General features: G+C 46.3%; 1 protein-coding gene across 3 annotated transcripts in view; it reads right to left on the bottom strand.

The window, feature by feature from the left end:
* The window catches only part of MDGA2 (MAM domain containing glycosylphosphatidylinositol anchor 2), a 353,148-nt gene that overhangs the window by 72,397 nt on the left and 254,320 nt on the right, over positions 1-26,431 (bottom strand). For all 3 annotated transcript variants that reach the window (XM_068166809.1, XM_068166808.1, XM_068166811.1), the window contains one exon: positions 760-1,029. In XM_068166809.1, the coding sequence (XP_068022910.1) occupies positions 760-1,029 (270 nt within the window). The remainder of the gene's footprint in view (positions 1-759; positions 1,030-26,431) is intronic.

Genomic DNA, 26,431 nt, shown 5'->3' with positions numbered 1-26,431 from the left:
AGAAAAGTATCCACCCATCCAAGACATGAGCAGCCAGTTTCTCCAGGAGGATGTTCAGGAAACAGTGTCCAAGGATTTACTAAAGTCCAGATAAAAAACACCCACAGCCTTTCTCTCATCCAGTAAGCAGGATGAAGCACAACGCTGCTCTGGAGAGACCTCACCTGCAGTACTGTGTGCAGGTCTAGAGCCCTTAACATAGGAAGGACATGGACCTGATGGAGAGGGTCCAGAGGATGGCCATGAAAATGATCAGGGGGTTGGAGCACCTTTGCTGTGAGGACAGGCTGAGGGAGCTGGGGTTGTTCAGCCTGGAGAAGAGGAGGCTCCGGGGAGACTTAACAGCAGCCTTCCAGTCCCTGAAGGCAGCTTACAGGAAGGATGGAGAGAGACTGTTTACAAAGGCCTGCAGTGACAGGACAAGGGGCAGTGGCTTCAAACTAGAGAAGGGCAGATTTAGGTTGGGTATCAGGAAGGAGTTCTTCACTAGGAGGGTGGTGGAACACTGGAACAGGTTGCCCAGGGAGGTGGTTGAGACCCCTTCCCTGGAGAGATTCAAGGTGAGGCTGGATGAGACCCTGGGCAGCCTGATCTAGTTGGGGATGTCCCTGCTGACTGTGGGGAGGTCAGACTGGATGACCTTTGGAGGCCCCTTCCAGCCTGGACCATTCTATGATTCTATGTCTTTGGCAACTCATCAGCTGAAGCAGGTCTGCAGCAGGCTCAGTCATCGGTGCAGATCTCTCCCCCCACACCTACCTGTAACGAGGAAGCTGCAGCGTCCAGCGCCTGCCTCGTTGATGATGTTGCAGTTGTAGATGCCGTAGCTGTCCCTGGAGAGGCTGCTGATGGTGTACTCGGTGGAGTCCTGCATGTCAAACTGGCCAGTGCGCAGCAGCTTGGTGCCCAAACGCCACTCGTAGGTGAGGACTCTGGTGGGATACGCCCTCAGGACCCGGCAGCTCATGGTGATGCTCCGCCCTTGGCCTTGGCGAATCTCCAGGAAGGTGGGTTCCACGGCTGGGGGGTCTGCAGGAGACAGGAGAGAAGATGAAGAGATTCATAAGCAAATTAGTCTGACAGACAGAGCTAATCACAAACGGCTGAAAGGCTGGAAAAGTGCAGTGTGACCCAGCATCCATGAGAGGACATCTCAATAACTGTGAGTATACAACCTTGATAGATACCAATCAGCCTGTAACAGAAAGCTACTCAGCCAAAGCAGTGTCTTCTGCTTATTGATGTGTTCTGCTGAGTACTTAAAGACTGTGCTGCTTCACTGACCTTATCACTTCAGATTGTCAAGGGTGAGGGATGGGTCAGCCACCAGAGGAGTGCCAGAGGTTCTTTGTGAAGTCCTCTGCATTCCCAAAGGGAAGAGAAAAGGAAGAAGGGAGAGAAACTTATAGAGTGGGAAAGTACCTCAACTCGTTGGGGTGGAGAGAAGAACAATCCTGTGGAATAGAGACACAGAGACACAAACCAAGAGCCAACCCAAGCCCTCATGGCAATGACATTTGCACCACTGATGCTGGGGGCAGGCACTGGACAAGTCCCAGACTGGACTCAGCAGCAGATGGGAACCGGATTCAGAAGCTGGATTCTGGAACTGGATTCTGTAATTGGATTCAGGACCAACACAGATGAAAGGCAGAAGGGACAGAGTCCAGGGAAGAAGAGGCTTGGCTCTGGGCATCCCTCAGTTTGCTCCTGAAGATGCCATCCATGGGATGCAATCCCTTCTTGGGCATCTGAGGGTCACCTGTCCTGGATACTCCTCCCTGCAGATGCCACCTCTGCCTTCCTGCCCCCCAAGGTGGAGCCCAAGCTCTGCCCTTGGTGTGCAGAGGAGCAAAAGTCAGTCAGAGACTTTCTGCAGCCCAGCCCTTGGCAGGAACTCTCTCCATTAGTGTTCTCCCTGGTATAAGCAGCCCTGGCTGTGCAAACCTGCCCTGACCATCAGAAAGTGCCTCCCTGAGCAGAGACTGAGCTGGAAACTCATAGCACTGACCAGGACCAGCTCTGGGCTAGCCCAAACCAGGCCAGAGGTGCAATTAGAGGTCCCATGCCCATGTAGTACAAGAGGCTCAACCCTCCCAAGCCTCACAGAGGAACCACAGATTCAAACACATAGGACTTTCTGGAAGAGGAAGGCAATAAAAGAGACACAAAAGCCTTGGCTGGGTTTAGAAGAAGTGCACAGTGATCCGGGCACAGAAGTGACACAGCAATTCTGTGTTCAGCTGGGACCTAACTTTGCAGTGGCAGAAGATGGATTGATGAAACAGCATAGACACCTCTCCACGAATCACCCCAACAGCTGCCTTGAGGCTTCAACAAATATATAATCCCATGTTCATCTTTTCTGTTCAGTCAGGTGGTAGATTTGATATTCCAGTAAGCACAAGAAGGGCCATTTCCCCATAGCTTGAATTAAATTGCATGTTAAATAATTTAGATTTGCAGATACAGACACTGACAGACAGGATTCCAACAAAATTTCAAATAAATAAAATATAGCCAACATATTCTACATGTAAAAACCTAACTGAATCCTTGATAACTTCAGCCGTAGCTTCCTGGGTTGCAGCTTCTGCCCGGTGCCCCTTGTCCTGTCACTAGGAACCCCTAAGAAGGTGTGGCCCCTTTCCTATTGCCCCTCCACCCTTTAGCTCTTGCTGAGCATTGAGAAGATCCCCCCTCAGGCTGCTCTCCTCTGGACACAACAGCCCCAGGTCTCTCAGCCTTTCCTCTTCACAGATATGCTCCAGGCCCTTCAGCATCTTTAGAGCCTCCACCCTCCAGCAATTCCCTGTCTCTCTTGAACTAGGGAGCCCAGAACTGGACCCAGCACTCCAGGGGTGGCCTTAGTGGGACATAGTAGAGGGGCAGGAGAACCTACTTCAGACTGCTAGCCACACCCTTTTTAATGCACCCCAAGGTGACCATTTGCCTTCATGGCCACAAGGGGACATTGCTGGCTCATGGTGAATTTGCTGTCCACCAGCACTCCCAGGTCCTTCTCCACAGAGCTGCTTTCCAACATTCAATCCTTCAGTAGCACTGGTGCAGGGCATTATTCCTCTCCAGGTGCAGGATTGCACACTTCTACTCATGACTCATAGAATGGTAGGCATTTGAAAGGACCTCTGGAGTCCAACCGTGAAACTGAACTCCATGAGGTTGCCCTCCATCCATCTCTCCAGCATGTCCAGGTCTCACTGAATGACAGCAGAGCCATTTGATGATCCAGTGAACAATAATTCTCTTGTCTCCTCTCCGTGCTATCTGTGCTTTAAAGACTTTAAGCATATATTGGTATTCAGTCCCCTCTTCCTTATTCCCCTGTTTTATTTACTTATGAGATGCTTGAGACTTATAGATAGCTTTTAAATGAAAGCTTCTCCTGTCTTTGAGGTCAAAACAGTCTTTAAAATCCAAAGTTTCCATCTATCCAGGACTGGATGATACCCAGTGACAGAAAAACAAAATTAACTTGGGTTGCTCATTTCCAAGTTACACTTCTAGAAGTAATAACCTTAATAGAAAAGGAAAGGGATGATAAAACCCAACAATATATGAGAGCAGCCAAAGCTAACAATTTCTTTTTGTTTGGGGTTTTTTTGGTTTTGGTTTGGTTTGGTTTTTTTACTTGTAGAAGATTAGTGACTTCAAAGCTATTGAAGGTGTCTTGGCTGTCTTCTGAGACTAGCTCAGGGGAGACCTTATTGCTGTCTACAACTACCTGAAGGGAGGTTGTAGCCAGGTGGGGGTTGGTCTCTTCTCCCAGGCAACCAGCACCAGAAGAAGAGGACACAGTCTCAAGCTGCACCAGGGGAGGTTCAGACTGGATGTTAGGAAGTTCTTCATAGAAAGAGTGATTGGCCATTGGAATGGGCTGCCCAGGGAGGTGGTGGAGTCACCATCACTGGAGGTGTTTAGGAAGAGACTGGATGGGGTGCTTGGTGCCATGGTTTAGTTGATTAGATGGTGTTGGATGATAGGTTGGACTTGATGATCTCAAAGATCTTTTCCAGTCTGGTCTGGTCCATTCCATTCCATTCCATTCCATTCCATTCCATTCCATTCCATTCCATTCCATTCCATTCCATTCCATTCCATTCCATTCCAATTCTACTTGAAGGTGGCTTACAGGAAAGCTGGGGAGGGATTTTTTTACAAGGGCTTGTAGTGGGGGAGTGGAATTGAAGGGAGGGAGGGAATGGATTGAAGCCTGAGAAGGGGAGATTTAGACTGGGTGGTATTAGGAAGAAATTCTTTACAGTGAGGGTGATGAGGTTGCCCAGGGAGGTCATGTAAAAAGTGTCCCCTGCCCATGGTGGGGGGGTTTGGAACTAGATAATGTTTAAGGTCCCTTTCAACCCCAACCATTCTATGAATCTAAGATGGCCATTTCCTCAGAAGGAGACTCACTATGTAGCTGATTGGAACTTAAATGTTTGGTGGGGTTTTTAATATTTTATTTATTTTAACAATTATTTTAAATGTAAACAAACAAAACCCAACCCAACCCAAAAACCTCAGAGCACCCAAAAACCCCCCAAGCCCACAACACTTCTAAAGGTTTTACAAAAAATTATTATTTGCATGAGCCCTTCATTGAATCACAAAATCACAGAGCAGTAGGGATTGGAAGAGACCTCTAGAAATCACCAAGTCTAAGCCCCCTGCTTAGGTAGCATCACCTGGAGAAGGTCACACAGGAACATGTCCAGGTTTGGAATCTCTCCAGAGATGTAGACTCCACCTCTGCGGTCAACCTGCTCCAATACTCCATCACTCTTAAATTAAAGAGGTTTCTCCTCATGTTTGAATAGAACTTCTTATGTGCAAGTTTGTGCCTATTGTGCCTTGTCCTGTCACTGGGCACTACTGAAAAAAGACTGGTCCCATCCTCCTGACACCCACTCTTGAAGTATTGATCAGCATTGATGAGACTCCCACTCAGTCTGCTCTTTTCCAGACTGAAAAGCCCCAATTCTCTCATTCTTTCCTTATCAGAGAGATGTTCCAGTCCCCTCAGCATCTTTGTAGCCCTTTGCTGTACACTCTCCAGCAAGTCCCTGTCCTTCTTGAACCAGAGAGCCCAGAACTGGACACAACACTCCAGCTGTGGGCTCAATAGGGAGAGTAGACAGGAAGGAGATTCTATGATTGGACCAAGTGATGCAGGAGGTGAGACTCAGATGATCTCAGCCACAGAATGATGCTAAACCAGAGCATAGCTAAATTGCCAGCCAAGCTGAGGCAATTTAAGCAAACCCTACTCCCAATATCTGATTGAAACATACTGTAAATTATTTTATTGCCTGAGGGAAGCAACAGTTGAGAGTCAAAGTCATTCTAGCTTAAAAATGGCAGTTTTGCTTCTTTTCTTCTTTCTCTTTGTGTTTTTGAGGGCAGGTTTGCTTATGAGAGAAGTTCCTTGCTAGGATTTGTATCCTCCCTGGTAATGAAGGCTTGAGCTAGGCACTCAGTTTTATTTTCTACAGTTGGTGTCTGTGCCTGTACCACTGATATGTCAAGCCTACAATCTGACAACTACTCCCAGGAATGTGATGGGACATTTCTTCAACTTAGAGCAGAGGCAGAACTTCATATCCCAGGCCATGTCGAAGCACAGAGTGCATTCAAGTTGGAAGGGACCCTCAAAAGTAATTTAATGCAATCCCCCTGAAGTTATCAGGGACATCTCCAACTAGATCAACTTGCTCAGGGTCCCATCAGGGCCAGGAATGGTGGTCTCCATCACATCTCTGGGCAACTTGTCCCAATATTTCAGTACCCTCATTCTGAAGAACTTTGTTCTAATGTCCAATCTAAATCTAGCCTGCTCCAGTTTAAAACCGTTGCCCCTTTTTCTGTTACTAGAAGCCCTTCTACAAAGTCCCTCCCCAGCCTTCTTCTAGGTCCCCCTGAGGTCTCACCAGACTGAGCTGAGAGGCAGAATTATATCTCTCAATCTGCTGGCCACATCAGCAAGTATTTAATGTAGCCAGACCAGGCTGCCCTGAGAGGTTGTGGACTCTTATTCTCTGGAAACTTTCGAAGCCCACCTGGACATTGTGATCCTGAGCTACCTGGATCAAACCTGTTTAGCAGTGTGGTTAGACTCCAGAGGTCCCTTCCAACCCTTCCATTCTGTGATTCTGTGATTACAGAATAAATATCAGATATTACATTGCTGGAAACGATGGGGGTTTGTGTGCTTTAAACAAAATTATTCTTTCCAACAGGTGTAAATACAGCGGAATTAGATGCTTGGACATCTATGTGCTTGTATAGATCAATAGAGTCAATATAACACATGTTACTTCAGGATATGGTTTAGTGGGCATGACAGTGTTGATCTGATCATTTGACCTGTGTTCATGAGCTCAGTGTTCAGCAGTGGAGCAAAACACCCTGCGATGGCTGAAGCTAAATAAAAGCAATCATAGAATCAAAGAATGGTGGGGGCTGGAAGGGACCACCAGCATCCAGGTGGGTTCTGAATAACTCCAGAGAAGGAGACCCCACCACCTCTCTAGGCAGCCCATTTCAGTGCTCTGCACCCTTAAATTAAAGAAGTTTCTCCTCATTTTTAGACAGAACTTCTTCTGTTCAAGTTTGTGCCCATTACCCCTTGTGCTATTGCTGGGCACCACTGAAAAAAGACTGGCTTCATCCCCCTGACATCCACCCTTTTAACTATTCATAAGCATTGGGAAGATCCCCTCTCAGTTTTCTCTTCTCCAGGATAAAAGGTCCCAAGTCCCTCTGTCTTTCTTCATAAGAGAGATGTTCTATTCCCCTCATCATGATTAGGGGACTGAAGGAAGAGATGTTCTAGTCATCTCTGTAGCCTTGAAGAAGATGCTTAGGGCACTGAAGGAAGAGGCCCAGCAAAGCCTTTGGACAAAACCCAGGAAGGTATGCTCTAGTCCTCTCATTATCTTCACAGCCCTGAAGATGATTAGAAGACCAAAGGAAGAGCTTCAGCAAAGCCATCTTGCAATGATTCACTTAGATAAAGTTCTGCAGTCTTTTGGGCAACTCATTGCCGTTGTTTGTTGCTCTACAGGTTAAAATCAGGATAGAGTCAGTCAGTGCCAGAGCCGGTCAGGCACAATCCGCCTATGAGTGGTTGTTAAAGCTGGTGGTGGGAATGGAGCCTCCAGCAGATCGCTGGATGCTGAAACATGCTGGGGAAAGATCACTCTTATTCATCTGCACTGCAGGACTCATTACCATGCTGGCAAAGCCTTACATGATTTCCACCCCTCTGCAGTCATTATTCCCATGTTTCTCCATTCTCCAGCTGTTCTTTTTGGGCGCCTCCAGCTAGTCTGAGGATTATTTTCATATGCAGTTGAAAACTGAAACATGAAATGGCATTTAAAGCTTTCCAGGTCCTGACTTGGCTTTATTTAACGCAGTAGAAGACAAAATATCTCACCCCCAAAAAAAATCAGTGCAAATTTTCTTCCTGGTTACCATGACGGAGCAAGGGCTGGAGAGCTCCAAGACTGCTCCCTTCCATTGGTCTTGCATAAATACTCAACTGAAACCATTAAAACACTCTAGATCCAGCTCTGCTAAACCAAATTATCCATAAAAACCTCTCTGGGCAAAAGATGTGCCCAGCAGTGTAGCTGGGAGTAGATAGCCATTCTGCCTGTGGCATCCACCCTGCAGTGATGATGATTTGATGGACTGATGATGGATTTCACGATGGATTGTGGATTTGGGGTTTACCTGCTACAAAAGCCTCTGTGGAAAAAGACCTGGGAGTCCTGATGGACAACAGGATGGCCACAAGTCAGCAATGTGCCCCTGTGACCAAGAAAGCCAATGGTCTCCTGGGATGCATCAAGAAAAGTATGGCCAGTAGTATCAGTATCAGTATCACTAAGGTTGGAAGAGACCTCAAAGATCATCAAGTCCAACCTGTCACCACAGACCTCATGACTAGAGTAGGGAGGACACTGCTGCCCACTGCATGCTTGAACTCATGACCTTCCCATTAAGGGTCTTGTGCACTACCAACTGCTCCTCTGCTCTGCCCTAGTGAGGCCACCTCTGGAGACCTGGGTCCAGTCCTGTGCTCCCCAGTTCAAGAAAGACAGGGACTTGCTGTAGTTCTGGGACCTCCAACACAAGAAGGACACTTAACTGTTGGAGTATATCCAGAAGAGGCCACAAGGATGCTCAGAGAGCTGGAGCACCTCCCCTATGGAGACAGGCTGAGGACGTTCTCTCCAGAGAAGGAGAATCCACAACCTTTCTGGGCAGCCTGTTCCAAGTCTCCAGCACCCTCACACCAATGAAGTCTCTCCTCATCTTCAGAAAGAACCTCCTGGGTTCCAGTTTGTGCCCTTTGCCCCTTGTCCTGTCACTGGGCACTACATCTCTGTCCTCTGGAGCTCCACCCTTCCCTCATAGGTAAGATGGAGAGGCGCTTCTCACAAGAGTATGTAGTGACAGGACAAGGGGTGATGGTTTAAATTAAAAGAGGGAGATTCAGACTGAAGAGAACGGAGAAATATTTAACGCTGAGGGTGGTGAGACCCTGGACCAGGTTGCCCAGAGAGGTTGTAGATGCTTCTATCACTGGAACCATTCCAGGTCAGGTTGTTCAGGATTCTGAGCAACATGTTCTAGTTGCAGGTGTCCCTGCTTACTGCAGGGCAGTTTGACTACATGACCTTTAGAGGTCCCTTCCAACCCAATCCATACTTTGATTCTCACATCAGCAAAAGGTCACAGGAGGCACCAACTGCCAGCAGGTGCATTTTGAATTGCTTTCCATACCCTGTTTAAAACACTAAATTTGAACTAACAGCAGCCTGGTGGGGAAGTTGCACTGACACCATGATGTCACATGAGATCTGTCTGACATCTGAGGAGGTGCAACAAGGTAAAACCAACAAGAAAAAAGCCATCTCTAAAGTCTATTAATCTTATTCTGATTTCTACCCACCATCCAGGAGGAGATATCTTACGAGGGATGTCTGGCAGAGCTGAGGTTCAGGTAAAAGTGAGGCCTGCCCACCTCAAAGCACCAGTGGAAAAGCAAGACAAAACCATGTGCTACAACCCAGGACCACTTAGGGCAGGGAGAAAGTGATGTCTCCTATGATGCACACAAGACCTGCAATGAAGAAGTGAGAAGAATTAAGACAGTTGGGGGTTTTATTCCTGGTAGACAAAATGTTGTCTTATCTACAGGGCTGAGACTGACTTTCGCACTTCATCCTGACTGGGGACAGCATGTGTCAGACTGAGCTCCTGATGGAGTCTGAAGTCTTGCAGATGATTGAAATTTCAGACCTAACTAGGTCTGGACATGCTAGTGCATGCTTTCCAGATAGGTTTACAATCACAGAAACCTAGTCACCACTCTCCAAAATTTGATAACTTTCACAGAATCATTTTTGTTGGAAGATGCATCTAAGATCATTGAGTCCAACAATCAAACCAGCAATGTCTGGTCACCAGTAAACCATCTTCCCCAGCACCACATCTCCAAGGATTTGAAACCCCTCCGGGGATGGGAATTCCACTGCATTTTGACTCCTTTGAACATGTTGTTTTCATTCCACACTTCAATGACTCAAAGATTAATTGAGATCCTAGAAAAGTTTCCAGAATGGTTTGTCAGACCAATCTCCTCCACAAAAAGCACCATAAAATACATTTCGATGTCAAAAAAGCATCTTGGTAATATAAAAAAAATCATTATGTACTTTTCTTTCTTCTCTTTCTCTGCAACCAAGATGACAGAAACTAAACTTTAAAAAACTCACTTTTAATTCCAAAATGACTGAATCATAGAATCATGCTGGGTGGAGGACACCTTCAAGATTATCAAGTCCAACCACTGACCCACTGCTGCCAGGTCACTGCTAAACCATGTCCCTCAGCACCACATTTACATACCTTTGAAACATCTTCAGGAATGGGGACTCCTCCCTTGCTCTGGGCAGCCCCAGCCAGGGTTTGAAAACCCTTCAGGAGACGAAATTGTTCCTCATGTCTAACCTAAACCTCCCCTGGAGCAACTTGAGGGCATTTCCTCTTCTCCTATTGCTTGTTGGTTGAGGAAAAAAAGACCAATGCCCACCTGGCTCTAACCCTCTTTCAAGAAATTGCAGAGGGACAGAAGGTCTCCCCTCAGCCTCCTTTTCTCCAGGCTGAACAGCCCCAGTTCCCTCAGCTGCTCCTCACCAGAACTGTTCTCCAGACCCTTCACCAGCTTTGTTGCCCTTTTCTGGGCCTTCTGCAGCTGCTCAGTGTTGTGTTTGATTTTGTACTTCAAGCAGCTCCCACTGGCTGCAGAATCCTGCTGGGTTTTTCCTAGCCGATTCCTCTGTCCTGTCTTGACTTCTTGACAGGACAATCAATTGACGTAACGAAAAAGCAGCAAGCATCATGCAGCAGCTCTGAGGGTGAGGAGATGAAATATTTGTGCTGCCACACATGAAACTTTTGCAAAGGGAAATATATTCAAATGAGCAAACAAACAAGCAATAACTTGGGAAGTGAAGACGCTACAGTAATTTCCCCACATAGCTGCAGCTCATGATTTGCTTTCTTTGAAGGGATGGATTGAGAATGTGGCTGGTGAATAACGATGGAGATCACCCAGTAATACTACCCCTGTACTCTGCACTGGTTAGGCCACACCTTGAGTCTTGTGTCCAGTTCTGGGCCCCTCAGTTTAAGAAGGACATTGAGACACTTGAACGTGTCCAGAGAAGGGCAACGAGGCTGGGGAGAGGCCTCGAGCACAAGCCCTATGAGAAAAGGCTGAGGGAGCTGGGATTGTTTAGCCTGGAGAAGAGGAGGCTCAGGGGAGACCTTATTGCTGTCTACAACTACCTGAAGGGTGGTTGTAGCCAGGATGGGGTTGGTCTCTTCTCCCAAGCAACCAGCACCAAAACAAGAGGACACAGTCTCACGCTGTGTCAGGGGAAATTTAGGCTTGCGGTGAGGAGAAAGTTCTTCACTGAGAGAGTTGTTAACCATTGGAATGTGCTGCCCAGGGAGGTGGTGGAGTCACCGTCCCTGGGGGGGTTCAAGAGGGAATTAGACGTGGCACTTGGTGCCATGGTCTAGTGGGCATGAGGTCTGTGATGACAGGTTGGACTTGATGATCTTTGAGGTCTCTTCCAGCCTTGGTGCTACTGTGATACTGTGATATTGAGCTTCTTTAAAAAGCCATGAAACTGCTACAATCCAACCTCTTTCAATGGTGTCTACTCTGCTGATGAGCTTTTCTGGCCCATGCTACTATTCCTCAGACTTTATGAAATGAAGACTGTCCTTTCTGAAAATATAAATCTTTGACAAAACATGGCAACATTTTTTAATTCGGCAAGACATCATGTAGGAAGCAGCATCTTAACCCTTTACAAATGTCCCTCTCTCTGCGATAGCACCCAAATTTGTGCCTCCTCTCCTGTCCCAGGACTGAGGAACTACTGGAGTTCAATGGAGGCTGCAGTGGAGTGCTGAGGGGCCTGGAGCATCTCTGTGAGAAGGAAAGGCTGAGAGACCTGGGGATGTTGAGCCTGGAGAAGTGCAGCCCTAGAGGGAAGCCTCTCAATGCTCAGAAAAGCTAAAGGACCTGTGGAAGGCAGGAGGATGGGACCAGACTCTTGTCAGTGCTGCCCAGTGACAGGACAAGGGACACAAACTGGAACCCAGGAGGTTCCACTGGAAGATGAAGAGAAAATTGTTTGCTGTGAGGGTGCTGGAGCCCTGGAAAAGGCTGCCCAGTGGGGTTGTGGAATCGTCTTCTCTGGAGAGATTCCAAATCCAGCTGGACATTGTGACCCTGGGCAAGTTGTTGTGGGTGTTTCTGCTTTAGCAGGGGGGTTGGACTGAGTGACCTCCAGAGGTCCCAACACCCAGCATGCTGGGATTCTAGAATATTTCTTCTTGGCTTCTGGATAAAAGTAAAGATTTGAAAAGCCAAATAGCACCAGTTTGAGATTTGGGTGTCTTCAAACAGAAGTTAACTTCTTCTGATGCCCTTCAAGCACTGGCAGACAAAGGTCAGAATGAAAGCAGCAAATCATTCATAGACTCATGTTCTTTATAATGAAATCTTACAGAGCGATTTGCCACTAATTTATGGTATGTAGCAGCCAGAATCAACCACTTATGCTTCATTTCCAGCAAATTAGAATGGTCCAGGGTTGGAATTACAGCTGCAAAGTTGTTCCTTTTCACGTAGAACATGTATGAAGGTTCTAAACTTGTGGGCATTGGAATCCCCTTCCCATCAAAACCCCAGAAGCACCGTTTTATTTGTGCTCTGGCTCAAACATATCCTCTTCCATGAATGAGGATATGCAAATTTCCATCATTGTGAAGATACATGAGGAGAATTACAATGCACTGCCTGCCCCCAAATTAAATAGGGTATAAAAATAGCAGCGACTTCCATGACAGCTGGAGGCATGATTAATGGCGACGCAATAAATGCCTCGACTCAACTTAATCACTAACACATCAGTTAATATTGACAAAGAGGAAATGAGTGATATAGAGGTTTTTACACCCAAAATCAGCAGAACCGGGTGCATATTAACTACTTTGGGTGATTTAGGTAGATGTGATACATCAGTCACAACTTTGGATCCTGCGTGACTGCTGAATCAGAATCCTGCTGAACTGACATCACCAACCATAGATTTATAGAATCATAGAATGGTTTGGGTTGGAAGGGAAGTTTGAGATCATCTAGTTCCAACCCCCTGCTGTGGGCAGGGACACCTTCCACTAGACCAGTTGCTCAAGGCCCCAGTCACCCCAGAGATCAGTGCTGGGCCCCGTCCTCTTCAACATCTTCATCGATGATCTGGATGAGGGGGTCGAGTCAGTCATCAGCAAGTTTGCAGATGACACCAAGTTAGGGGCAGATGTTAGTCAGTTAGAGGGTAGAAAGGCTCTGCAGAGGGACCTCGACCAACTGGACAAGTGGGCAGAGTCCAATGGGATGGCATTCAACAAGTCCAAGTGCTGAGTGCTGCACTTGGCTACGGCAATCCCATGCAGAGCTATAGGCTGGGGTCAGAGTGGCTGGAGAGCTGCCAAACAGAGAGGGACCTGGGGGTGCTGATCGACAGCCACCTGAATATGAGCCAACAGTGTGCCCAGGTGGCCAGGAGGGCCAATAGCATCCTGGCCTGCATTAGGAATAGTGTGGCCAGCAGGAGCAGGGAGGTCATTGTGCCCCTGTACTCTGCTTTGGCTAGGCCGCACCTTGAGTACTGTGTCCAGTTCTGGGCCCCTCAGTCTAAGAAGGACATCAAAACACTTGAACGTGTCCAGAGAAGGGCAACAAGGCTGGGGAGAGGCCTTGAGCACAAGTCTTATGAGGAGAGGCTGAGGGAGCTGGGATTGTTTAGCCTGGAGAAGAGGAGGCTCAGGGGTGACCTCATTGCCCTCTACAACTACCTGAAAGGTGGTTGTAGCCAGGAAGGGGTTGGCCTCTTCTCCCAGGCAACCAGCACCAGAACAAGAGGACACAGTCTTAAGCTGCGCCAGGGGAGGTTTAGGCTGGAGGTGAGGAGGAAATTCTTCACCGAGCGAGTCATTCATCATTGGAACGGGTTGCCCAGGGAGGTGGTTGAGTCATCGTCCCTAGAGGCGTTCAAGAGGAGATTGGACGTGGCACTTGGTGCCATGGTCTAGTTATGGGGTCTGTGTTGATAGGTTGGACTCGATGATCCTCGAGGTCCTTTCCAACCTAAGTTATACTGTGATACTGTGATACTGTGAAATATCTCCATGGAGGTGGCATCCACAACCTCCCTGGGCAGTCTGTTACAGTTTACCACCGCCCTCACCATAAATAATTTCTTCCTAATCTGCCATCTAAATTTCTCCTCCTCAAGCTCCAATCCATTTCCTCTCACCCTATTACCACAAGCCATTGCATATAAAGTTCCTTTCTGGCTTTCTTGTACTGGAAGGCTATGGTTTTGGTGATTTCAGAGTCATCTGATGGCTAATAAATCCTCCAGGAATCAACCTGTCATTTTTTGGGGGTTGTATATCGATGAAATATTTAGATGCTTGACATATTCTGGAACGTTCAAGGTAACAAGTAATCTGACCATGAGGAAAAATATCTTTCCTGAAACAATAGTCAGGCTGCCCAGGTAGGTGGTGGAATCACCATCACAGAATCATAGAATGTTAGGGGTTGGAAGGAACCTCTAAAGATCAAGTCCACCACACCCTGTCAGAGTAGGAGGTGTTCAAGGATTGTGTGGACGTGGCACTCTGGAGCATGGTTTAATGGCCATGGTGCTCTTAGGCTGAAGGTTGAAGCCATGTGAACATCACCATGCAAAAAAAGTTCACCATAAGGTCCTGGCACAGTGATGAGCAGATGGGGAAGCTGATAGAGGCAGGAAGGGTGGGAGCAGATCTCTGTGGGCAGCACCAGCACCACCAGCTTGCAAACACTCCCACAGTCTGCACATTAAAAAGGTTCTTAGGAGAGAGTCTATGAAAAAGCCAGGAAACCGATCCAATGGAGACACAAAATGGTTCATCAGAAGCAGAAAAACAAAGAGTTTGATCTGTTTGACTTCACAAAAGGACGCAATGGATTCGCTGTTCCTTGTTCTCCTCAGGCTGAGCTATTGACACAAACAAGTCAGTGCCAGCTGGGTCAGTGGCAGAGTGGAACCCTGACAAAAGGATTTAACGGAACATTTCAAACACTCTGACGCACTTCTGCAACTGCTTCAAGAGTTCTTTGCAGTTTTCCAGCATGAAGCAAGGGAGCTGAAGCCCAGAGGAGCAGCCAGCAGCAACCTCTGCTATTCCATAACTACACACATGCAATGGCCAGGTGGGTTTTCAATCTCTCCAGAGTAGGAGACTCCACAACCTTTCTGGGCAGCCTGTGGCAGGGCTCCAGCACCCTCACACCAAACAAGTTTCTCCTCTGGTTCAGATGGAACCTCCTGGGTTCCAGTTTGTGGACAGTGCCCCTTGTCCTGTCACTGGGCACTGCTAAGAAGTGTCTGGCCCCATCCTCTTTCCTCCCACTCTTTAGATCTAGATAAGATCTTCAGAGAAGGGGGCTTCATGACTTCTCTGGGAAGCCTGCTTCAGGGCTCCAGCAGCCTCACAACCAAGAATTTTCTCCTCATCTTCATATGGAACCCCCTGGTTTCCAGTTCATGTTTGTTGCCCCTTGCCCTGTCATTGAGTACCACCGAGAAGAGTCTGGCCCCATTCTTCTGTTTTCTTTTAAACTTAGCACAAATTGTCTTTATAACCTTCCAGACAATTTGTCCTCCAGGTTGGAGCCCATTCCCTCTCATTTTTTCATGGCAGGAACAGAGTCCCAGGTTGTGTTGTCCCCAAGATTTAAATCCCTGACCCCTGCATTCACAAGCCTTGACCTTGGCTGCTTGAAAACAAGACCAGTTCAGCCATCTACAGTGTGGCTGTACCCTCTGATCTTTGTTGTGTGTCCCAGCACCCAAAAGAGATGAAAGCCCAAAGGTACCACCATAATGCAGCTTAATGTACAATAAAGAGTTCCAAATCTCCCAAGAATAGAGTCAGCCCAGAGAAAAAAAGAGAAATATATTTGGTTTCTTGTGGTCAGATCAACAAAAGAAAACCCCATTTGGTTAGAAAAAGACCTTGTCCTCCAACGAAATAAAGTGTGTTAGTAAAGAAGTTGATATCTCCTTCAAGCCAAACAAAGGCTTCTCCAAACACCATCCAGAGCAGCAGTAAAAATATTTTTTTCTGGGTTGTTTTAAGTCCATACACTTGTTTTATGTTCACATTTCTCTCTCTTTTTTGCTCTCCTCAGAACATTTATTTGCCTCCCCTCATCCAGGTAAAAAAAATGTTTCTTTATTGCAAAACATTGGAGAGAAATCTCCCCGGGGTGTTTGCAGATGTACTCTGCTCCTCACCCAGCGTGTCTCCTGTCTCCTCCCTTTCTCTGCTCTGGCAGATTTATCCCTCTTCCATTTCTACCTAAGGCTTTAATATCCTTCTGCAGGAGGTTGTGGAAGACGATATGAAAAGAGGCTAGATTTAGGTTAGACACTAGGAAGAACTTCTTCACTGTGAGTGTGGCAAGACACTGGAACAGGCTGCCAAGGGAAGTTGTGGATGCCCCCTCCCTGGAGGTGTTCAAGGCCAGGTTGACTGGGGCCCTGAGCAACCTGGTCTGGTGGAAGGTGTTCTTGAAAATAGCATGGGGGTTGGAACTGGGGAGAGAGTGATTGCCCATTGGAATAGGCTGCCCGGGGAGGTCGTGGAGTCGCCATCACTGGAGGTTAGAACAGAATAATAGAATAATAAACCAGGTTGGAAGAGACCTTTGAGATCATCATGTCCAACCCATCAACCAATCCAACCCACCTAAACAACTAAACCATGGCACCAAGCACCCCATCAAGTCTCTTCCTGATCACCTCCAATGATGGTGACTCCACCACCTCCCCAGGCAGCCCATTCCAATGGGCAATAACTCTGTCTGTATAGAACTTCTTCCTAACATCCAACCTAAACCTCCCCTGGTGCAGCCTGAGACTGTGTCCTCTTGTTCTGGTACTGGCTGCCTGGGAGAAGAGACCAACATCTGTCTGTCTACAACTTCCCTTCAGGTAGTTGTAGACAGCAATAAGGTCACCCCTGAGTCTCCTCTTCTCCAGGCTAAGCAACCCCAGCTCCCTCAGCCTCTCCTCATAGGGCTTGTGTTCCAAACTCCTCACCAACTTCGTTGCCCAACTTTGTTGGAGGTGTTCAGAAGGAGACTTGATAGGGTGATTGGTTGCACGGTTTAGTTGATTAGGTGGTGTTGGATGATAGATTGGACACCATGATCTTGAAGGTCTCTTCCAACCTGGTCTGGTCTGGTCTGGTCTGGTCTGGTCTGGTCTGGTCTGGTCTATTCTATTCTATTCTATTCTATTCTATTCTATTCTATTCTATTCTATTCTATCTTGAAGGTCCCTTCCAACCCAAACCACACAGTTTGGGCAATGCTTGATCATGGCTGCAGTGAGGTGACTCCAGGAACCCCAAGCTCACAATTACTCTGAGGGATGTTGGAATGGGGCCAACCTTTCACCCAGCACTGCCAGGTCACTACTCAACCATGTCCCTTAACACCACATCTCCACAGTTTTGAAGCCCCTCCAGGGATTTGGATTCTACCACTGCCCTGGGCAGCCTGAACCAGGCCTTGAAAACCCTTTTGGGGGAAGAAATTTTTTCTCATGTCCAACCTAAACTTCCTCTGGTGCAACTGCAGGCCATTTCCTCTTGTCCTGGCACTTTTTGCTCAGGAGAAGAGACTGACCCTGACCTGGCACCAACCTCCTTTCAGGGAATTCAGAGACCCATAGATTGCATTAGGTTGGAAGAGGCCCTCCAAGGTCATCTTGTCCAACCCCCCTGTATAATGCAGGGACACCTTCAACTAGACCAGGCTGCCCAGGGCCATATGAAGTCTGATCTTGATTTTCTCCAGAATTGTAGAGAACCCGAAAGTCTTCCCTCATCCTCCTTTTCTCCAGGCTGAACAACCCCAGGTCCCTCAGTTGCTCCTCGCCAGAGCTGTTCTCCAGACCTTTCACCAGCTTTGTCGCCCGTCTCTGGACATGTGTCATTACCCTCAGTCCTCTTTGGACTGAGTGCCACAAAAGTGAACCCAGTCTCCAAATTACCTTGAGATGTAGTGTGAATCTTTCTGGAACAACACTGAGAAAAAAAACAACACAACACCACAACAAAGCAAAGCCAACCCAGAAATCAGTTTCTAAAGCTTCTGTGACACTTTAATCCACCTCCAGTCCTTGCTTTGACAAGACATCTCGCTGAAAACATCCTACTAGATCATCTCAGGAGCTGGGGGCTATGACAGTTCCTCTTGTGATTTGGAACATGCCATAATTCAAGTGAAGAACAAAACAAAGCACATGCTGCAGAAAAATGTATCTGCTGCCCTCCCTGATGAAATGCAAGGCTCCCTAAAAATAAAACAGAGCAAAGCAGCCACAACAGTGACAACTACACAGTCCTAAGAACATCAGAAGCTATTAATGGTCATTACTACTAAGAGGAAAATAGCCCTGTTCTGAGTTTTGCCCAACAAACAACCACTTGCTGGATTTTGGGTCGTTATTTTATTGACCTGACTAAATGGTTTGGAAAAGAACTGGTGCCAGAGAAAGCAGGAACACAACAAAAGCTCCTAAAAGCTTTACAGTGGTACCCTCTGACAGGACAAGGGGCAACAGGTGCAAACTTGAATATAGCAAGTTCCAACTAAACATGAGAAGGACCTTCTTTATAATGAGGGTGGTGGAGCACTGGAGCAGGCTGCCCAGAGAGGTGTTGGAGTTTCCATCTCTGAAGTAATCCCAAACTCATCTGGAAGCTATCCTCTGCAGCTTGCTCTGGATGAACCTAATCTGACAGGAGTGTTGGACTTGATCTCTAGAGGTCACTTCAAACCCCCTTAATTCTGTGATTCTGTGATCCTGTAGTCACCCTCAGATCATATTCATGGTCTCCTCTGGACCCATTCTAACAGTTCCATGTCCTTCTTATTGTGGGTCCCAGAGCTGGACCCAGTACTCCAGGTGAAGTCTCAACAGCAAAGCAGGGTGGCAGAATCACCTCTCTTGACCTGCTGGCCACACTTTTTGATGCAGCCATTGGCCTTCTAGGATGCAAGTGCACTTTGCCAGCTCATGTTCAGCTTCTCATCCACCAGTACCTCAAAGTCCTTTCCTTCAGGGCTGCTCTCAATCTCATCATCCCCCAGCCTGCATTGATATCAAGGATTGCCCTGACCTAGTTGCAGGAGCTTGCACTTTGCCTTATTGAACCTGAGGAGATTCTCCTCATCTCACCTCCCCAGCCTATCCAGGTCCCACTGCATGTCACCCATCCCATCCTTCAGTCTCACCAACCACACCACTTACCTTGGTATCATCTGCAAATCTCCCAAGGGTGCACTCAATGCTGCTGTCCATGTCATTGATGAGGATATTGAACAGCACCACTCCCAGTACAGACCCTTGAGGGACACCTCTTATCACCCATCTCCATCATTGTCCACTACCCTTTGGATTCCATCATCCAACCCATTCTTTAAAACAAATAGATGCAGAATTTGTTTAAAAGAAATAAAGGCAGAAATAAAGAACATAGTTTCTGTGATTGTTGGGGGGGGGGGGGGGGCAGCCAGAATCATGTTCCACATCCAACAATTTTCAGGCAGCAGGGAATCAAGTTCAACATTTAATTGTTTTCCTCCTCCTGCAGGATTCCATAAAATTTTATATAATTTCTTTTAAGTCTGGGTTTGTTGCTTGGTTGTTGTTATTTCCCCCCCCCCCAATGTTTTACACATAATTGCCTTTTTGTTTTTCAGTAAATTCATATATTGCTATTCACATTCTTCCAGCTGTTTCCTCTACTGTTCTACTTCATCTACCCTCTCAACCAATTTTATCAAGCTCTGTTTTATCTTCAAAATTGAATTTTCAAGGTTATTGAAGAACTATGTTGTGGTTTCTTTTATTTATTTATTTATTTATTAATCTGTATTTTCATTTCCTCACTGAACTCTGCCAGGGCTTGTGTTAGATCTATTTTGGAGCTCTGCATAGTTAGTGGGGTTCCAGGGTTTATTTTGCCTCCTAGTTACAAAAAAATAAACGGGAACATCCTTCCTGAGAGCCCAGTCTTTACTTTCCCTACCATTCTATTCCACACATATCAGATTTGCACAGAATCACAGGATGGTAGAGGTTGGCAGGGGCCTCTGGAGATCATTGAGACCAACCCTCCTGCCAAGGGAAGATCACCTAGAGAAGGTCAGAGAAGAACACATCCAGGCAGGTTTTGAATCTCTTCAGAGGAGGCTTTATGACTTCTCTGGGCAGCCTGCTCCAGGGTTCCAGTACCCTCACAACAAAGAAGTTTCTCCTCATCTTCAGCTGGAACCTCCTGGGTTCTGGTGTGTGCCCATTGCCACTTGTCCTGGGCACCACTGGCAAGAGTTTGGCCCTATTGTCTTGCCTCCCACAGGTCCTTTAGCTCTTGCTGAGCATTGAGAGGATGCCCTCTCAGGCTGCTCTTCTCCAGGTTCCACAGCCCCAGGTCTCTCAGCCTTTTGTCTTAACAGAGATGTTCCAGGCCCCTCAGCATCTTTGGAGCCTCTGCTAGACTCTCTCCAGTAATTTCCTGCCTCTTTTGAACTGGAGAGCCCAGATCTCTTGAACTGGAGAGTCCAGAACTGGACCCAGTAATACATATGTGTCCCCACTGGGGCAGAGGAGTGGGTGAGGAGAACCTCCCTTGACCTGCTGGACATGGGTATTGCTCATGCCTTGCTCCTCTGTGTCCAAGCCAATCTGGCCACAAGCAGGACAATGAAGATGGATTCAATCAATTAATAGTTACAAATAGAGTAAAATGAGAAACTGCACCAATAATAAATATAAATGATAAAATAAATCTGAGTAAGCTTTTGCACCTGGAGGGAATCTGTTAATTAACAAATGGCTAAAAATTGATTTAATCATTGTAATAATTATTGATGGGCATAACAATTAAAAAGTAGCCTGGAAACAGTGAAAAATATGGATCAGTTATGAATGGTTTCAATAGATTTTCAAGGGTCTGTACTGCCTAGAAAAACAATTCCTCTAAAAACCTGAAGCAGGATGTGTCAGCCCTTTGTTTGCTCACAACAGGTTTTATTTACTGCCCCCAGAAAATGAAGGAAAGGTGTGAAATTTCCCTTTGATTGGGTGGAAAGCTTCTGAATTGAGAAAAGGAGAGCATGAGAAATCCAGTTACGAGTGATTTTCTATCATGAACTTTCCTTAGGAAAGCAACTTGTGCAGCCACCAGCCTGCAAAGACCCTCTGTGATGGAGGTCTCCCCCTACAGGAGATGACTGTGGTCCAAAAGCAAGGCATTGAGGTGGGAGGAGTGTGTGGTATTGCTGCTCAACAACAATAGGCATGATATGAATCTCTCAGAAGAAGCAGAACAATGCATATCAGGACAGTGGTAGAACATGTCAGCAAGGCAAAGTACGAGGTCAAATCCATACCCTGCCAAGCCACTAACACAGAAGATGCACAACCCATGTGTCCAGTTCTCTTTGAAACCATTCATCTCCTGATGGCACTGCTAAGACTCCTTATCATGGAATCAGAATTGGTTTTGTTGGAAGAGATCTTTAAAATCATCAAGTTCAACTATTAACCCAGTACTGCCAGGTCAACACTAAACCATGTCCCTCAGCACCATATTTCCACAGTTTTCAGTCCTTCCACTGTCCTGAGCAGCCTGGTCCAGCATTTGAAAACTCTTTGGGGAAGAATTTGTTCCTCACATCTGACCTAAACTTCCCCTGGTACAATTTAAGACCAGTATCTTTTGTTCTGCCATTTGTGGGAGAAGAGACCAACTGCCACCACACTCCAGCCTCCTTTCAGGGAGTTGTAGTGAGCTGGAAGGTCTGCCCTCAACCTCATTTTCTCCAGGCTAAACAAACCCAGGTCTCTCAGTTGTTCCTTTTGTCTTTGCTCTTGTCCTCAGACACTCTTGTGAATTTCTCAGTGGTGTAAAGCAATCTTCCCCATGATCAAATGTCACAAAGAGCCCTCTATGTATAATTTACTTGTTTTCAATAACATCCATGATTATGCTTCGGGTTCTGGGATCCTCGCTGCCACACTGTTTTGTAGAAGTTCTAACAAGTAAAAGCTACATCTCAGGAGGTACTTCTAGCTGATAAAATTTTAGTATTAAGTAAGAAACAATTCAGATGACCTCATTCTCATTGTCACTTTTCCATGTTGCCAGCATTTGCATATACATTACATTTCAAGGTCACACAGAATCACAGTATCACCAAGGTCGGAAGAGACATCAAAGATCATCGAGTCCAACCTGTCACTACAGACCTCAAGACTAAACCATGGCACTGAGTGCCACGTCGAATCCCCTCTTGAACACTGGACATAGATTGCTTTCAACCTTGTTAAATGCCCAAAATTTCCCACACTTTTGCTTTATTGATCAACTCATCCCTTAGGACTCTATATTTTGTCCTCCTTTCCTTTCTTTAGATAAATTACCTATGAAGGAGTTGGGGCTGTTCAGTCTGGAGAAGAGAAGGCTCCAAGGTGACCTAATTGTGGCCTTCCAGTTTCTGAAGGGGGCCTACAAGAAGGCTGGGGAGGGACTTCTCAGGATATCAGGCAGTGATAGGACTGGGGGGAATGGAATGAAGCTGAAGGTGGGGAGATTCAGGCTGAATGTGAGGAGGAAGTTCTACCCCATGAGAGTTGTGAAGCCCTGGAATGGGTTGTCCAGGGAGGTGGTTGAGGCCCCATCCCTGGAGGTGTTTAAGCCCAGGCTGGATGAGGCTCTGGCCGGCCTAATCTAGCGTGGGGTGTCCCTGCCCATGGGAGGGGGGTTGGAACTAGATGATCCCTGTGGTCCCTTCCAACCCTGACTGATACTATGATACTATGATACTACTATGATATCTTGATTGTTTATGCTCAATGCTGAAACCTGCAAGCCAGGGATGTGGAGGTCCTCCACTACCACACACCAGGATGGGAAAAACAACTTCAGAAAGCAAATCAAAATCATATAAGCAAGTAAGTTCAGCATATATCTCAAGGTTCTGGAGTTGATAAGGCTATTTATTAATCCACATACTCCGTAAGTACTTCAAAATGGCCCAAAAAGCATAGAATCATAAAATCACCATGGTAGGAAAGGACCTTTAAGATCATCAAATCTGAACAAGTACCTGACTCTAGCAAGGTCAGTTATAAATATAAAAGTAGCAAGGTCAAGTTAGTATCATAGAACTGCAGAGGTTGGAAGAGAACTTTGGGAACATCAAACCCAACTGCTCACCTAGAGCTCACAATCACAACACTACTCTTAAGCTAAACCTCTTTTGGCCTGTCCTGTGTCCCACCACCAAGAGTCTGAATCAAACACAAATCCCATCTATAGAAGAGGAAGTTGTTCAGAAAGTAAACCCCAACATTCTAGGATTATTTTGAGCCACAGGCCATGTGTTCTGAATATTGATCCAGGCTCTTCCACTAATCTTCAATCATAAAATAAGGGGGTGTGTTTGTGTGTGTGTGTGTGTGTGAGAATTGTAATTTTGATACAAAAACCACAGCAATCTAAGATGTAAAAAGTTACTTACTTTATCAATTCAACCCACTTAAAAATCCATTTCAATGAGCCCTGGAAGTGCTGGTGACAAGAAGTTCACCATGAGACAGCAATATCCCTCATGGCCAAAAAGGCAAATGATCTGTGGGAGGGCTTGAAGAAGAGCGTGGCCAGCAGGTCGAGTTCTGGGCTCCCTGGCTGAAGAGAGACAGGAAACTACTGGAGAGAGTCCAGTGGAGGGTCAAAAGATGTTCAGGGACCTGGAGCATCTCTGTGAGGAGGAAAGGCTGAGAGACCTGGGACTGTTGAGCCTGGATAAGAGGTTCCATCTGAAAATGAGGAGAAACTTGTTTGGTGTGAAGGTGACAGAGCCCTGGAGAAGGCTGTCCAGAGAGGTTAGGAAGTCTCCCCTGGTATTACAAACCCACCTGGACATTATGGTCCTGGGCAAATTGCTGTGTGTGATCCTACTTTATCAAGGACACTTGGACTGGATGATCTGCAGAAGTCCCTTTCAACCCCCAGCATACTGGGATTCTGCAACAACTCTTCTCCACTCTACTTGTTCAAAAGCTTCTCATAATTACTTTCCCAAATATCCACAAGTTTTCAGCTCATTAATTCTACTTTACTTCTGGATGGAGAATATCTCACTCTTATCGTTTGCAAGAGCTTTTTATTTAATTATTCATATTATATATATATTTACATTTAAATATTTCATCAGGCACATGTTTAGTGAGTTACAGAATAGATAGGTAATTTTTTCTGAGCTACTAAATTGCCTCTTTAAAGCACAAAAGATAATGTTTTCCCCACTGTTGGCTGTAAATAGCATCTACTCTGAAGGCAAAGTGCAATGAGTTCTGAACTCTCCTGCCATTGCTGTGCAGAGACTGATAGAGGATGGAAGGGACCTCTGCAGATCATCCAGTCCAACCTCCCTGCTAAAGCAGGGGTAACCACAATGTCTTGCCCAAGATCACAATGTCCTGGTGGCTTTAGAATTTTTCCAGAGGAGACTCCACAACCTCTCTGGGCAGCCTGCTCCAGGGCTCCAACACCTTCACACCAAACTTCCACTTTGTGTCCATTGCCCCTTGTCCTGTCACTGGACATCACTGACAAGAGTCTGGCCCCATCCTCTTGCCCCTGACAGGTCCTTTAGCTGTTGCTGAGCACTGAGAATTTCTCCTCTCAGGCTGCTCTTCTCCAGATTAAACAGCCCCAGGTCTCTCAGTCTTTCCTCCTCACTGAGAATCTCCAGGCCCCTTAGCATCTCTGTAGCCACCATTATAGTTCCTTGTCTCTCTTGAAAAACCTAGACAATTTCTGCCCCACTGATACTCTCCAGCTTTGCAATGATGCGCCCGAGATCATCACTCAGCCTCCTATTTCTCACTAATTAGCTCTGTTCTGTGTCAAAGATAATCCCTGAAGAACATTTCCTTTCCAGCATGATTCCATTAGTTCTTTTGGATTTATTACCCAGTTGGGATGACAGATACAGGCTCCAACTCAAACTGAGAGAGAAATTCAGAGCATCACAATGTGTGGCCAACTGCTCTGCCAAGCAGGTCACCATGAAATATCTGTGATGCTTTTAAGAGGCTTCACAAGGACTTGGAGAGAGATGCATTTGGAGAAGAGTTTATATTATCAACAACATTTTATGTGGCACCAAAGTTAAACTGGGTGCATAAAATGTCAGCCCAACACACGGTGGTGCCCTCTGAGAAATGACTCTGCCCTTCCTGCTACCGTCACTGGAGGAGGTACACCATATAAACATCTGATTATATTGTACCTGGTGACATTTTTATCTCCCAAGCATTCTCTTCCAGCAGTAAAAATGGTGCATTTAAATGATTTCTGGGTTGCATCCCATCTGCCAACAGCAGCATTTATTTACTTATTTGACCTTTAATTTATAACAGAATCACAGAATGGTCTCTTTTTCTATTTTAATCATAGAATCTCTTTTATTATAGAATCATAGTATGGCTTGAGCTGGAAGGGACCTTAAAGATCACCTAGTTCCAACCTCCCTGCCATGGGCAGGGGCATCTCCTACTAGACCAGGTTGCTCAAAGCCTCATTCAGCCTGGTATTTGACAATTCCAGGGATGAGGCATCCAAACTTGTCTGGGCAACCTGTTCCAGTGTCTCACCACTCTCTTAGTAAAGAACTTCTCCCTAATGACCAATCTAAATGTAACCTGCTCTAGTTTTGAACGATTGCCCCTTGTCCTGTAACAGCAAGCCCTTGTGAAAACTTCCTCCTCAGCATCCCTGTAGCTCTCTTGAGGTATTGGAAGGCCACTATAAACTCTCCCTGGAGCCTTCTCTTCTCCGGGCTGAACACAGAATCATTGAATCACAGAATCAGAAAATTGCTTGGGTTGGAAAATACCTCTAAAGATAGTTGAGTCAAACCATCAACCTAAACCTACCATGGACATTAAACCGTGACCCAAAGTGCATTTATTGAACCCCTCCAACCTAACTCTACCCTGCTCTAATTTCAAACCATTAACCCTCATCCTAACATCACAACCAAACACTCCCTCCCAGCCTTCCTGCAGGCCTGCTTCAGATATTGAAAGGCAGCTATAAGATCTCCCTGGAGCCTTCTCTTCCCCAGGCTGAACACCCACAAGTCTCTCAGCCTCTCCTCATAAGAAAGCTGCTCCAGCCCTCTCGTTATCTTTGTGATGAATAGGAATGTACTCAGCTACCAATGTCCTGGGAGATACCTTCTTACACACCCACGTGGTACATCCAACTTGGAATCAATATGTTACTCCAGGAATAAGAGGGTTTCAGCAAATATGTAGTTTAGAACTGACAGAAGCATCCAAAATAAATATTAGAACATTACTGGGAAAACCTGATGTTGATGACAATTGGCTAAATGCTGTGCCAGGCATGGAAATGATGCTGAAGTCAGTGTGAAGACAGGTCCTCTCCTCCCACATGCAAAAAAATATAATCAAAGCATTACATAATCTCTGCCTTGTCCACTCACTTCCAAATTGTCACTTGCCAGCATCTGAACAACACTGAGTGAAAAATCAAAACAGCAGCAGATGAAAGAAATAACCTCCTGTAAATACCTGTTACAGTCCTGCTGATTAGGAACCATTTTCAACTTGTGTCTCTCTTCTCTTTCAGAATGTGAAATGCTGCATCT

This window comes from Melanerpes formicivorus, unplaced genomic scaffold (assembly GCF_026170545.1).
Source record: "Melanerpes formicivorus ecotype bairdi unplaced genomic scaffold, bMelFor1.0.p_v2 SCAF_107, whole genome shotgun sequence".
Taxonomy (NCBI): Eukaryota; Metazoa; Chordata; class Aves; order Piciformes; family Picidae; genus Melanerpes; species Melanerpes formicivorus.
The sequence above is the reverse complement of the archived record's forward strand: the minus strand, read 5'-3'. Positions and strand labels throughout refer to the sequence as shown.